At 43.6% G+C, this 15,241-nt stretch overlaps 1 protein-coding gene across 1 annotated transcript; it reads left to right on the forward strand.

Annotated features, from left to right (window-relative positions):
* Positions 1-866: 866 nt before the first annotated feature.
* LOC147614616 (cytochrome P450 CYP72A616-like) lies at positions 867-12,466 on the forward strand. Its single transcript, XM_086779891.1, has 5 exons — positions 867-1,236; positions 1,587-1,810; positions 1,944-2,191; positions 11,034-11,421; positions 11,781-12,466. The coding sequence occupies exons 1-5, from the start codon at positions 942-944 to the stop codon at positions 12,204-12,206; spliced, it is 1,581 nt and encodes a 526-aa protein (XP_086636017.1). The 5' UTR covers positions 867-941; the 3' UTR covers positions 12,207-12,466.
* Positions 12,467-15,241: the final 2,775 nt, after the last annotated feature.

The following is a 15,241-nucleotide window of genomic DNA, read 5'->3' on the forward strand; positions in this document are numbered from 1 at the left end:
TCTCTCTCTCTCTCTCACACACACACACACACATGTACACACCGCACATACACTAATGAAAACACACACTATCTCCTCCCATACAAACTATCTCCTACATAGAAATTCTCAGCCTCTCTCTCTCTCTCTCACACACACACACACACACACACACTCTCTCTCTCTTCACGCACACTCTCTCACATAGAAACTCTCATGCACACACACACACACTCTCTCTCTCTCTTCACGCACTCTCTCTCTCTCATACACACACATACACATACACTCTCTCTCTCTTCACGCACACTCTCTCACATAGAAACTCTCTCTCTCTTTCTCTCACACACACACACACACACACACACTTAAATAGATTTACACATATATATAATTTTAATTAATTAAATTTTAGATTAAATTTTAATGGTAGGGATGAGTGGTGAGGTGTACACACTCTCAAATAAATGCATCTTTCATGTAATCTCTCTCTCTCTCTCTCTCTCACACACACACACACATGTACACTATTTATATATATATGCTTACATACCTATAGATACACATACATACATAATATATATAAGTGTGTGTATCTATAGGTATGTAAGCATGTATACAAAGATTTCATTGAAAGATGTGAGATGAGATCTTCTTAGATTCAAATTCAAAATTGCTTTGAAAGATGTGGGATTTGGCTCTTGAGTCCTCCTCACGCTTGAAGGAGGAGTGGCCATTTTGAAATAGGCCCCCCTCCTTTGCCCACGTGGAGGGAGGGCCACTCTCCCTTAATCCTGTATAGATTGTACCACAAAAGTAACGTACTCAAACACGAAAGCAGTAAGTGTCAGTGTCAATACCACCTTTGCGCGTTGCGTCCTTCTTATGAAGACTTTTCCCCAGGTTCTTATGTACAACACGAAGACGAAGACGAGGAAGCAGCTTCATTCTGTGCAGTGGCCATGGCGATGGCATCAGTAACCCCATCTTCGCAAGCTTTCCTCTCTTTGCTGGCAGCCCTCTTGATTGTGGTGGTGCTACACAAGGTGCTCTCTGTCCTTCTGTGGACGCCTCTCCGCATTCAGAGCGCCCTGAGAGCCCAAGGCATCCGAGGGCCACCTTACAATGTCCTAGTGGGAAACCTCTCGGAGGTGTCAGCCCTCAAGAAGGCTGCCCGGGCCTCCCCCATGCCCCCCACCACCCACCACATCTTGCCTCGGGTTTTGCCCTTCTACACCACATGGTCTGCACAGTATGGTAAGTGTAGCCATCTTTTCAAAAAAAATTCTCTGCATTTCTTTCTTGCCTTCCTGCCCGCTTGTTTTTGGGTACAGCTTTATATTTCCAGTAGGGCTTTTTTTTCTCTCTCTCTCTCTGGGGATTCATATTTAGATGAAAAGATCATTGCCTTTGGTTACATTAAATTTTTTCCCAGTAAAACCCCAGGGTTTTTCTTTTCTCATTTGTGGATGTGTATGTGTATGTATGTAATTGTCTTCATGGTTGTATACAGGCAGCCCCTTCCTGTGTGTTTGTAATTGTCTTCATGGTTGTATACAGGCAGCCCCTTCCTGTGTGTTTGTAATTGCCTTCATGGTTGTATACAGGCAATCCCTTCCTGTATTGGATGGGTTATCGGCCTCGGCTCACTGTCGCGGACCCACAGCATTACAAAGAGGTGCTATTTGACAAGTTTGGGCATTACCAAAAAGCTAAAGGTAGGCCTGACTTGCTAGATTTGCTTGCGAATGGGCTTGTGATCTTGGACGGGGAAAAGTGGGCCCAGCACCGGAGGATAGTCAATCCTGCATTTTTCTTGGAAAAGCTGAAGGTACATCACCTGGTGTTGTGATGCTGAACTTTTGCACCCTCACTTGTAGCCTAAGAATGCCATTATGATTTTTTTCAATTACAGAAAAAGATGCAATCATTCATCTTATACTCCAAGAGGCTTGACATGGCAGGCTATGGTTCCGACCATTGCGAACTTGGTAACAGGCATGCTGGACACATGGCAATTACAGCTTCAAAAGGCAGGGGATCACAAGGAGATCAATGCCCATGAAGAGTTTAAAGCCTTGACAGCTGACATCATTTCCCATACCGCATTTGGTAGCAGCTATGCAGAAGGGAAGCGAGTTTTTGAGCTGCAATATGAGCAACAAAAACTGTTTGGGAAGCTTGTGGGGTCGGTTTACATTCCAGGAAGCAGGTTCTTTTTAACGGTTCTTTTTAACACTTGTCACTCCTACTAAGAATTTATAATGTTTGTTTCATTGCGGATTACCTTTTTCATTCTGCTGTATTTCTGTGTATGAGTCTGCTAGAATCGAGTATACCATAGCGTGCACGCGTCTGCTTCAAGTTAGCAAATCATGGCAGGGTTGGTGTGCCTATTTAGGCAAGCCTTTCTGAGCTGTTTATAGAGTTAGGCTCTAGCCCATACAACATGAGATATCTATCTTCACTTTGGTGCTCTAGTGTCCTCTAGCATACAATCCCCATCTTAACTATTCAAGGGAGACATCAAGGCTCCCTTCCTCATAGCACATGGGTGTGGAGCTTAGAGACATATGCTGTATCACAGACAGTATTGTGCAATATGCAATTCTAATGATTGTTGTTTTGCATACAACACTGCACAAGGTATCCTTGTTCGCCAAAACAAGATTACATACAATGATTCTCACAAATCTACATTTAGATCTGAGTCATGCATGATATACTCAAGCTTCAGCCCCGTCTCAGCCCTAAACTTGAGCTGATTCAAAAACCTAATTTAGATCCCTTGCTTACTTCACCATTACGTCCTTTTGGTCTCATAGACGCTTTGAGTCTTTTGAAGACGTTAATGTAACTTTCTTTCTTTCTTCCATACTCTCTTCCCAAATCAGCAAATTAGTGTATGCCTTAATCACCATTAAAAGCTTCCCCTATGCCTCGTGTAACAAAGAGGGAGCCTTGGTCCAGAGTTGGACATTTCAACTTTTAGGACTGTTTAAATCAAATGCCTTTAATAAGCCGATTTCCAACGAACTGATTCATACAGACCACAAGGATCGGAATCCATACAGATTACCACTTGAAGAACTGTACGAACTATGACGTAGGCTATCGCTCTGCCAGGGTTTTAAACTTTTATTTCAACTTTTAGGACTCTTTAAATCAAATGCCCCTTAATAAGCCAAGCGTGTTACATTTCAACTTTTAGGACTTGTTAAATCAAATGCCCCTTAATAAGCCAAGGGTTTTAAACTCTTATTTTTTTACAAGCCAAGGGTTCTAACCAACATTAATAACAAAGTTAGACCACTTCGGGGGTGGTTCCAAGAAATCCATTGCTCTCTTAACAAGTGTGACTCGTTGGGCACACCTCTCAAGGTTTGAGCATCAATTGGTCACTCTCTTGTAACTTGCACTTGGTGTGTGGACAATTCTATGTGCTGGTGCACTAGGTGCACATCATGTACATATTAATGTCTTGTGGATTATGAACGATCCACGGGTCACTTATGACCCTTGGATGCATCTGTAAACTTGTACCTTGCCATGGTATAGTAGAAGACTTGAAAGTTCACATAGACTTAATAAATCCCAAACAATGGCTTACTGTCAAATCCCCACGGATCCCCTCGTGATCGATCTTGGTTTGAAACTCGAATCCTGCAAACAAACGAACAAACAAACAACAAAGGGGGTGTAGGCTTGCTCACCTCCCAACCATGACAGCCGTGGGCAAGCCCACAGTCTTGGCTGTCCCCACCGAGCCACGAGCTGAGCTAACTAGGATGACGTACCGACCAATCTCCTCCTCGCGACGTCCCATACCGCCACGAAGCTGCCCTCGCGGGCCTCGAGACTGCTGCCGGCCTTGGCTGCGTAAAGCAGGTGCACGTCTCCACTAGATCCAGGCTCCAAGACCATAGAGCTCTCACAAACTCGCGAGACTCTCTATATCACAATAACTAACCTTGGCCACCCTTTTATAGGCTCTTGGCCGGTCATCGGGCGTCCACACTTGGCCGCCCGCCCGTCCATACTTGGATGCCCGCCCGTTAGTATTTCCCTAACTCAGCTCGTCAATCAGCCTGCCTAGTTCCAAGCTTCCCCAAGCCTCGAAACTAGTCTTGCATGCGTATAGCACACGGTAGATACACACTGTTCACATGACATACTCCCCTTCCTCTAAGAGCTCACTCCTGAGCTCACTAAAAAGCTAGGGTAATCTCTCTGAAGAGTAGTCAATGTCTCCCATGTAGCGTCCTCCTTAACACGATCCTTCCACTTGATCTTGTATTCCGTGATAAGCGTATTACGCAATCTTCGTTCACGAAATCCAAGAATCTTTTCAGGTTCGTGCGGAACAAATGTCATGTCCTCGACATCTATAATTTCTTGAGGAGTAACTAACTGATCTGCTCCACCCAGTACTTCCTTAAGTCTACTGACATGAAATACAGGATGAACTTTCACATGAGAAGGCAAATCCAATTCATATGCAACTGAACCAATCCGTCGTGTAACATGAAATGGTCCATAGTATCTAGGGGATAATTTCGGAGATCTACCTGTCCGTAAAGTCTCGGAATCTTTCGGAACTTGGAAATACACCATCGTTCCTTCAGAGAACTCTCTAGGTGAATGATGTCTATTAGAATAAAACCTATCTCGGTCTTGAGCACTTCTTATAGATTCCTTCGCAACTTGCAACATTTCTTGCATATCTTGCAAAAAATTACGTGCTGCATCATGCTGAAGTCCTGAGAATCCTACTGTAACAGGTGATCTAGGTTGAAAACCATACATAAGCATGAAAGGACTAAACCCTGTACTCGTATGCTTAGTACTGTTAAATGCAAATTCTAACATAGGAAGATAATCCTCCCATGAACTCTGTCTTTTGGATACATATGCTCGAAGCATATCCTCCAAAATCTGATTCACTCTTTCAATCTGGCCATCAGATTGAGGATGATCAGAGGAACTCAAATTCAAAGTTATTTCCAACTTCTCAAAAACAAGTTTCCAAAAATCACTCGTAAACTAGTCCCTGTCACTGACTATGTGCTGCGGTAACCCGTACAGTCTAAACAATTGCTCGATAAACTGCCGAGCTAATTGCGTAGCTGTAATAGTTTTCCGGGTCGGTAAAAATCTAGCCATTCTTGTCAAGCGATCTACCACAACCCAAATAGAATCGTGGCCTTGATGTGTTCTTGGCAATCCGGTAATAAAATCCATGGAAATACTTTCCCATTTATTACGTGGGATTTGCAAAGGATGCAACACCCCAGCCTGTCTAAAGCGTTCAACTTTATTTGCCTGACAAATCTGACACTTAAGAACATAATCTTCTACATACCCTTTCATCTTCGGCCAATAAAAAGTGTGTTTCACTAATGATAGTGTCCTGTGTACCCCAGGGTGTCCAGCAGAAGGGGCGTCATGACACTCCCTCAGAATCTTGGACCTAATGTCCGGGTTCTGTGGTACACATTTTGTCATTACGGAATAGTAAACCATTCCGAATCATCCACTGGCCTCCTGCAGCCTGAATGGTAGACTGCTCAGTCATTGAGTCTTGGTCAATCAATGAGCTCCCGTCTTGGATCTTCTGCCAAAATGGACCAAAATAACTATCAGTCCTGCAAAGCCCTCTCAATGACTGAAACAAGTCAGTAGAAATCTTGGTGAACGACAAAGTATTCACCTCTCTAATTCGACTAAGCGTATCTGCAATACTATTCATGGACCCTTTCCGATAACGGATCTCAAAATCAAAATCTTGCATTAACTCTGCCCAACGAGCTTTCCTTCCTCTCAAATCATCCGCATCACACACATACTTGATTGACTGATGATCAGTCAATACCACAAACTTGGAGCCATATAAATAATGTCTCCAAACCTTGAGAGCATGAATCACAGCATAAAGCTTCTTCTCAAGGGTTGGCCAACGAGATTGAGTGTCGTCTAGCTTTTTACTTTCAAAAGCAACTGGTCTACCATCTTGAAATAAAGCAGCCTCGATAGCATAGTCACTGGCATCAGTTTCAAGAACATAAGGCCGACTAGGATCAGGCAATGCTAAGATAGGTGCTTCCTTGACTTTATCTTTCAAAAGTCTGAAGGCCATATCCAAATCGTTATTCCAAGTGATAGGCTGATTTGACTTACGTCCACGACCTTTCAATAAGTCGGTCATCGGTAGTGTGAGCTGAGAGTACTCCCGTACAGATTTCCGAAGAAAAACAACAAAACCGAGAAAAGAACGAAGTTGTTTCACTGTTTGCGGTATAGGCCAGTCCAAAACCTTATGAACTCGGTCATAGTCAATGCTCAATCCATCTCTAGTGATCTTGTGTCCCAAGTAAATGATGTCGGTCATAAAGAACTCACATTTACTTAAATTAGCATATAGTCGATTCTGTCTTAAAATAGATAAGACAATCGTGAGGTGTCTGACATGATCCTCAAGAGTACGACTATAAATCAAAATATCACCCAGGAACACCACCACAAATTTCCCCAAATGTTCACGAAAAAGATCGTTCATCATTTGCTGGAAAGTGGCTGGAGCATTGGTTAACCCAAAAGGTAATACGAGAAACTCATAATAGCCATACCTAGTTCGAAAGGCGGTTCTCTCGACATGCCTTTCATGAATACGTATCTGGTGATAGCCAGTACGTAAAATCTATCTTCGTGAAATATTTCGCTCCTGCTACCGGTCAATCAGGTCATCTGATCTAGGGAGAGGATAACGGTTCTTAATGGTCAGCTTGTTCAATCTCTTGTAATCTATACACATTCTCCAGGTATTGTCCTTCTTTCTCCTAAGCAACACAGGTGCACCCCAAGGTGATTTACTTGGACGGATCTGGCCCATCCTCAAATAATCTTCGAGTTGTTTAGCCAACTCATCTTCCTCAGCTTGGCTCATCCTATAAGGTGGAATACTCACAGGATGAGCACCAGGGATCAAGTCAATACGATGATCTACTGCCCGTTCAGGTGGTAAAGCCGATGGCAATTCCTTAGGAAATACATCTTGAAATGAATCAAGTATCTTCTGTAATTCTTTGCTTTCAAACACACTTAAGGGATGAGAAAATAAGAAAGTGGAATCAATACACAATGGAGTATTTACAAGAGGTCCCTGAGAGGGATGAATACAATCACCTAAAATACTATACTGGGTGTCCCTATGCTGAAAAGATAAAATATGACGAGACCAATCTATCTGGACTTCAAGAGTCTTAAACCACTCAATCCCTAATAACAAGTCTACATTTTCCAGATGCATAACATAGCATTCCAGAGTGTCTTTGTAGTCCTGAATCTGGATTGGAAGCATCTCCACCTTGCGATCCCAAACTTGCCTTCTCGCAGGTAGGTGTACCTCATAGGTATGGTCGCTGAGTGTCGTATCAAGACTCAATTTCTGCACAAGTTTGTAGTTAACAAAGTTATGCGAACTGCCAGGGTCTAAAAGAATGTGAATCTTATGGCCCTTCACTTCTCTATAAACTCGGAGAAGATCATGCATGCGAAATACCTTAGAATTGAACAGACAATCAGAACAAGTACTAGGGCGAGAAAGTACAGTAATTGACGTACCTGTCAAAGACAATTGGTTAGCTGCCTTTGGCTTGGGTCCTGCGTTTGACTTGGTACCCTTTTGCTTCGGGCACTCGTTACGCATGTGTCCTTTTTCTTCGCAGATAAAACAACGTCCTTCCTTCTTGAGCTTCAAAGCCCTAAGGAGTCGTTTCTTCTTCGCTGGTGTCGAACTGGAACTCTTCGAAGGTTGGTCCGAAGACTTTCCCTCTGTCGTGTTAGCCATAGGTGCGGAGAACTTCCTTTTATGCTTGTTCCCCTGCTCGGTAACGGGTTTCGATTTGGAAGAGACCATCGTATCATCATAGATACGAGCTGAATGAATGGCCTCGTCCAAAGTTTTACATTTGTTATTTTTAACCTGTAATCGGTACGAGTCTGGTAAACCAGCTACGAAAAACCCCAAAAGAGTAGTGGGATCCATCTTTGTAGCTTTCATCTGCAAGTCACGAAACTTCTGGAGGTAGACCTCATAAGTGAAGTGCTGCGAGGTCATGGTCAAAGCTGTAAACCGGGCAACAACATCGTAATCATCCTCTTTCTTGAGGAATTCTTTCTTAAAAACGTCTTCGAATTGTGCCCAAGTCGTTGGTTCGCTGCTTTTACTCGCCCCCGAACGGTTCTGGAGTAATGTTGGGGCCTAAAGCTGAAGCCAAGGTATCCATACCCGAGAAAGTAGAGAGGGTAGTGGTCAAGAGAGCGATGGAGTTCTGCAAAGCTTGCATCTGGGCTGCGATTTGTGCCTGACGTTTCGTCGAAGAAGCTTCGAGAGCTACTTTGAACTCTTGGAAATCTGATTTTGACACAAAATCGTCAAAAAGATCGGCATCGGTACCTTCCGTAGCCGGCAAGCCTTCGCGTTCGACAAGGGGCGCCAACTCCGATTCTTGGGTCGACATCGTGAAGAGGGTTCGTGGAGAGAAAATTCGATCTTTGCACAACAAGAGTGCACGGGAACTTGAGAGCTTGAGAGCTTGAGAACTTGAGAACTTGAGAGATGTGTGGCAAGAAGCCCACTTGAGGGGTTTATAAAGGTTTTCCAAAAGCCAAAAATCTCCAAAAGCTAGGCTTAGCTTTTGCTTTAGCTTTTGTGTTTTTTTTTTCTTGAATAAATATATATATATATATATATATGGATATATATATTCTATTGTCTTTAAAAAAATAAAACACCTTGGAAACCTTGGAGGAGGCTTCTTTTAAAACTTAGAAAATTTTAAATTCCAAAAAAAAACGAAAGCGAAAAAAAACGTGCTTTCCTTGTTTTTTTTTCTCTCCTCTTGGAATAACCCGCCGGTGTGCTGCTGCTGACGTCACCTGCATAGCTGCTTTCGCTAGCTCTCCTGCCGGCACCACGCCAGCCTGCCGTCGGCTGCCATCGTCAGCTACGCTTCCGCCAGTGTGTTCTCACCAACCATCGCCTGCGAGACAGTCCCATGTAGGCGTGGCCATATGGCCAGGCCAGGCCTGGGCGCTGCCTGGCTGGTTACGCAGGCCTGGCCTGGGCGCGGCCTGGCTGGCTACGCACCTGCCTAAACAGCCTTAGGCGCCTACCAACAGGGCCCCTTTCGACCAGTACGCACACCCGCCAGCAACGCGTCGACTAGCAATACTCTCGCTTTCTCTCTCTTGTTCAAGGAAAAAGCAAACGTTCTTTTTTCTGTTTTCTCTTCCTGCAGTTCATGCGACTGCACCAACAACTCTCTCTCTTCTTTGCAAAGCAACAACCCTTACTACACTACCATCTCCCATCATCATGGGTCTCTTTGATGAAGAAAAAACACATACTAAATTTGAAAACTGCAGTATGCACAGAAAAAACAGCAAGCTTTTTAACACATACCGTTCTTCGACCTCTTCTTCTCTACCTACTGACTTGCTCGTTCACAAGGTATGCTCTGATACCACTGTCAAATCCCCACGGATCCCCTCGTGATCGATCTTGGTTCGAAACTCGAATCCTGCAAACAAACGAACAAACAAACAACAAAGGGGGTGCAGGCCTGACTCACCTCCCAACCATGACAGCCGTGGGCAAGCCCACAGTCTTGGCTGTCCCCACCGAGCCACGAGCTGAGCTAACTAGGATGACGTACCGACCAATCTCCTTCTCGTGACGTCCCATACCACCACGAAGCTGCCCTTGCGGGCCTCGAGACTGCTGCCGGCCTCGGTTGCGTAAAGCAGGTGCACATCTGCACTAGGTCCACGCTCCAAGACCATAGAGCTCTCACAAACTCGCGAGACTCTCTATATCACAATAACTAACCTTGGCCACCCTTTTATAGGCTCTTGGCCGGTCATCGGGCGTCCACACTTGGCCGCCCGCCTGTCCATACTTGGGTGCCCGCCGGTTAGTATTTCCCTAACTCAGCTCGTCAATCAGCCTGCCTAGTTCCAAGCTTCCCCAAGCCTCGAAACTAGTCTTGCATGCGTATAGCACATGGTAGATACACACTGTGCACATGACAGTTACTTAATTACTTAAGGTGTGACATGTGAAGAGTTTGATTGTAGTAAAACAACCCTAGTCTAACTTAACTGCACTTAAGAAATAGACAAGAATATAGTTCAATGCACTTAAGAAATAGACAAGAATATAGTTCAATGCAATGCAATGCAACTATATTAAATGAATAAAGATTACAACAAAGATTTGGAAAGATCTGTGGAGAAATCTGGTGCAGAATGCCGGTGGTGGAACTACATGCTTGAAGGCTTCTGACTGGATGCTTCTAACTGACTGTTGCTTGAACTGACTGATGAAGCTTCTCCTGTGAACAAGGGCTGAAGTCCATGACTGAGTAGTTCTTCATTGCTGCCTGTGACTGCTCCTGCTGGTCTTTGATGGCTGAGGAACACTTTGCTTGAGCACTAATGAGATATATGAAATGAAGATGTGACTGCTGCTTAAATAGGTACATCAGGGCTGGGTCGGTTTCTGAATTGCAGTCGGACTGGCCCATAAAGCCACCGACTTGCACACATGCTCATAAATGCGCTAGAGAGGCTGCCGACTGGGTCATCTGCTTCTGACTTGTTCCCCTGCTACCAACTGGTCCAAGCCCTTGCACATGTGCTGTCTAATATGCTTGCTTAATGCTCATGAATGCCAGGAATGCCATGCCACGTGTACACCAACTGGGTGCGCATGTGACATAAGGTTAATCGCATTTAAGTACTCATGACAAAATTTTTACTTGAAAGAGGTGAATAATACCATTTCATTGCTAAAGATTAAATGTCAAGTTAAATGATTTGCAACAAGGGTAGTATTTTCCAAAGGCCAAGTAAAAATGTGATGTGGCCTTTCCTTCCTGAGTGACCAACCCATGCTTTTATGCTTGTTTTTGACGGTGTTGGTAAGGTTGATTGGGAAGCTGGGATATGATTGTTAGTTAAGATTTTGCCTCACAAAGACGGATGTCTTCCAGGTTTATACCCACACCATCCAATCGCCAGCGTTGGAGATTGTCTAAGCAGATCACGACAATACTGGAGGGCATCATTCGTAAGCGGTCGGACTCTTCCAAAGTGGGCAGAAATGACCTTCATGGAGATGATTTGTTGGGACTGATGATGTCTGCCTACAAGGAGGAATTGCAAGGAAATCAAAAGGATTTCAAAATGAGTTTGCAAGACATCATCGATGAGTGCAAAACATTCTTCTTTGCTGGTCATGAGACAACATCCGCGTTGCTAACCTGGACAGTTATGCTTCTTGCTGTTCATCCTGAATGGCAAGAGCGGGCTCGAGAAGAAGTCGTCAACCTTTTTGGCACTTCCCATCCAGATGCAGAAGCTTTGAACCAGTTGAAAATTGTAAGTTTCAGTCAGCCTTCTTACTGTTATTTGTGTGCATGCATGTGTCTATGCTAACACAGCTGAAACAACTATGATAGGTTGGCATGGTTTTGTGTGCATGCATGTGTCTGTGCTAACACAACTGAAAAATCTATGATAGGTTGGCATGGTTTTGTGTGCATGCATGTGTCTATGCTAACACAGCTGAAACAGCTATGATAGGTTGGCATGGTTTTGTGTGCATGCATGTGTTATGCTAACACAACTGAAACAACTATGATAGGTTGGCATGGTTTTGTAAGTATCAGTCAGCCTTCTTACTGTTATTTGTGTGCATGCATGTGTCTATGCTAACACAACTGAAACAACTATGATAGGTTGGCATGGTTTTGTACGAATCGTTGCGATTGTACCCTCCGGTCCCCGCAATTTTAAGAGAGACATCAAAGGATGTGAAACTTGGTGGTACTCTAATACCAGGGGGTACCACCTTGTTGGTCCCCATTCTTTCCTTGCATGTTGATCCCACATTTTGGGGTCCAAATGCCCATGATTTCGATCCTGAGCGCTTTGCAGACGGTGTTTTAAAGGCATGCAAACATCCAATGGCTTATCTACCTTTCTCAACGGGCCCTCGGAACTGTGTGGGCCAGAACTTTGCTATGATAGAGGCCAAGATTGCTCTTTGCATGGTCTTGCAGCGGTTTCGGTTCCGTCTTTCCCCTGGTTACAAGCACTCCCCAATTGATGTGATAACTTTGCAACCTGAACACGGAATGCCTATCCTTTTGGAAACATGTTAGATATGGTGGCCAAGGAGATAATGCTGAAATTTTTTGAACAGGCATCACTTATGCAACTATACGTAGACTTCAATATTGTAGTAACCTGCTTGCTTTAGATGACTATTATGTTGACATGCATCCCGTGTTGTACTTGCTCACCTGGACAACAAGCTGGTGGTATGTAGGTTGTATGCACATGTATACTATTTGCCAAGTTATTGTTAGCAAGTAAATTTTATTATTTTCAAAGAATTAGAAAGATTTACAATTTAACACCACATTTGACTAGCTAAAAATACTTTTGAATAACAATCTACTACCCACATGGACTACCATCAATAGTGAATAATGTAGAAGGTCTATGGCTATGTTTATTATTTACTCAACTACCATAAGTGGAGTATATCCATAAACAAAAAATTATTGATTTGTACTTTTGATTAATTGATCCTTGATGTTGTTAGTGTAATAGAGGTAGTGCACATACATAAAAATTGATGTTTTGTACTTGATTACTTGACCCCAATGATGTCAATGCATCACTATTTGGTAATGTATACAAGCGAGAAACCACGTAGTATGAAGCCAGTTACACTTTTGAAGGCAAAATCTTGGAAGAAAAATTGAAGGAGTCCAGGGATTTAGAGAGGGTCAAAATGCTTTTAAAAGGTCAAAGCACTAATAATAAGAGATTTTGTACTTGATTACTTGACCCCAATGATGTCAATGCATCACTATTTGGTAATGTATACAAGCGAGAAAACACGTAGTATGAAGCCAGTTACACTTTTGAAGGCAAAATCTTGGAAGAAAAATTGAAGGAGTCCAGGGATTTAGAGAGGGTCAAAATGCTTTTAAAAGGTCAAAGCACTAATAATAAGAGATCTAAGGCATCCATTAAAGAGGTTTGAAGTAACTGCAAAGAAAATCAAGGGAGCTAAATAATAGGATCAAAGGTGTGCTTTTGCTCTTCTTTGTTCTACATATGTTGCCATTCAGGACCACACCATATCCATCTCTATTTTCCACTTGTTGTCTTAGTGCTTTTACATACTAGTTTGATTATCTCCCCTTGTTATGTACCTAATGGGATTAGTGGTCAGATTCGGCAAGGTAAGGGGAGCTTGGGATTAGGGAAAGTAGGCTCACGTGGATTATTAGTAAAACCATAGTTACTAGCTATTTATTTATAACAATGGTAGTTACTACACAAGTGACTTGTGGGTTTATTATTGATATAGTTGATAGTTGTTGACAATGCATTTGGACCTAGACTTGAGACTCCCGCCACGGACCCGGCAGATGGGAGTGAGGCTTGGGGGTGGTTTGCAGTTGCAAACGTAGAGTTGGGAGGTGAGCTTGCACCCCTTATGTATAGTACTAATCTTGTTGCTTGTGTTTAGGGAGATCTTAGAGGGATCTTATAGTTGGTATCAGAGCAAACCTAAACACGAGAAGCATCAAGAAGCAAGGTTAGCAAGTCTCATGCATGGTTGCGTGTATGTCGATAATCCCATGTATTTTTCTTGTGAAATTGCTAGGGTTTTGATCTTGGTTGAAAATGTATGGTGCTCTGTTTTGGCTTGCTGTCAGGGGTTTGAAGGAGAAAAGAGGGAAAGCATGCGTGGAGAGAGGGTGTAACCTTAGAGAACCTACTATTCAAACAAGCATCCATCTGGCATGTGAGAACCCAATAGCATGCAAGCACGCAAGAAGAGTAAAGAAGGGGAGCTCCCAAGTAAACTATTGCAAGGAAATGATTGCATATTGCTTATTATAAAAAATGACTTATATACAAATGACTAGTTTTCAAACTAGGTCCAACCAAACTTAAAAATGGTTTGGTCTCTATTACTATGTACGTGGCGTCCGTAGACTTTCCCTATTTGACATTAAGCATAGGTAAGGCTACTTTATATATTCCAACATGTTCAAGTCAAGAGCTTACCTTAGCCTTGTCGAAGCATGTGTCGTTGGGTCTTGCTCTCTCTGTGTGTCTGCGCTGCCCACTTGCCCTCCTGCGCTTTAGCATGTAACCTACATGCCTCTGTCTACGCTACCCACCTGCATTGTGCACCTCTGGTGGCTGCTCTGTCTACGCTGCCCACCTTCGTGCCTCTACCTGCTCTGTGCGTAGGCAGTCGCCTATCTGTTGTGTGGCGCCCGTGTTTGCTCTATGTGTAGGGGTTGTTTGTTGTGTGACGCCCGTGTCTGATCTATGCATAGGGGTCTCCCGCCCTTTTCCCACCCACCCTTGCTCAGGCCCCCAAGGCAACAACTAGGGGTAAACATGTCTCAATCCTAGGAGGTCGAACAGGATGGTGAAACAATCTTTCACAGCCCCACGAAGGCACCAAATGCCTACTACAGAAGACTGAGGGAAGGGATCATGCCCCTTGGCTCACAAAGGCTTGCGAAGATGGCCCGACGAGAGGAGGCACTCTATGAGGAGATACAACTGCACATAAGGACATAGATGAGCACCATGCGACATGAGCTTGAAAAGGAATGGACTGAGCAGATGCATGCCCAAAGGAAAGTGATATACGAAATGCTGAAGGAAGAGATATATGCCCAATTGAAGGGAGAAATGCAAGCCCAAGTATGGGTTGAGATGGAATTAGCCCAAGCCTTGATGCACACGGAAATGAAAAAAGAGATGCAGAAATGGAAGGATGACATGCTCCGGGAGATTGGCACAACAGTTGCATCGTATGAAGGCACTTTGAAGACATGTGTGGCTGACTGTGAAAAAGGCGTCACAGAAAAGCAAAAAACTTTGGAATCATGTAAGGAAAAAGTGGCTCTCCAAGTGAGAAGGAAATGCATTCATCGGCTGAAATTGCCAGTGCCACAAAGAAACAAATTGAGGAAGTCAGCCCATGGATTGAAGTAGTAAAAAAGCAGAAGGATACACTAGTCAATAAAGTAGAGGTGATGAATGCTACATTGGAAGAGGAAGCCAAGAGATGGGCACGTGCCTTACATGTACGTGTAGTTGGGTGGGAAGATAAGGGAAATCCCCAAGAGGATGCAAAAGCTCTTGCAACAAA

The sequence above is a fragment of the Cibotium barometz genome, chromosome 41, assembly GCF_041138505.1.
Source record: "Cibotium barometz isolate CiBa-2024 chromosome 41, ASM4113850v1, whole genome shotgun sequence".
Taxonomy (NCBI): Eukaryota; Viridiplantae; Streptophyta; class Polypodiopsida; order Cyatheales; family Cibotiaceae; genus Cibotium; species Cibotium barometz.

Excerpts from the sequence above, each read along its gene's own strand:
- LOC147614616 (XM_086779891.1), top strand. The coding sequence starts at position 942 with ATGGCGATGGCATCAGTAACCCCATCTTCGCAAGCTTTCCTCTCTTTG. Across the intron at positions 1,237-1,586 it reads CACATGGTCTGCACAGTATG|GCAATCCCTTCCTGTATTGG; the intron begins GTAAGTGTAGCC and ends GGTTGTATACAG. Across the intron at positions 2,192-11,033 it reads GTTTACATTCCAGGAAGCAG|GTTTATACCCACACCATCCA; the intron begins GTTCTTTTTAAC and ends GATGTCTTCCAG.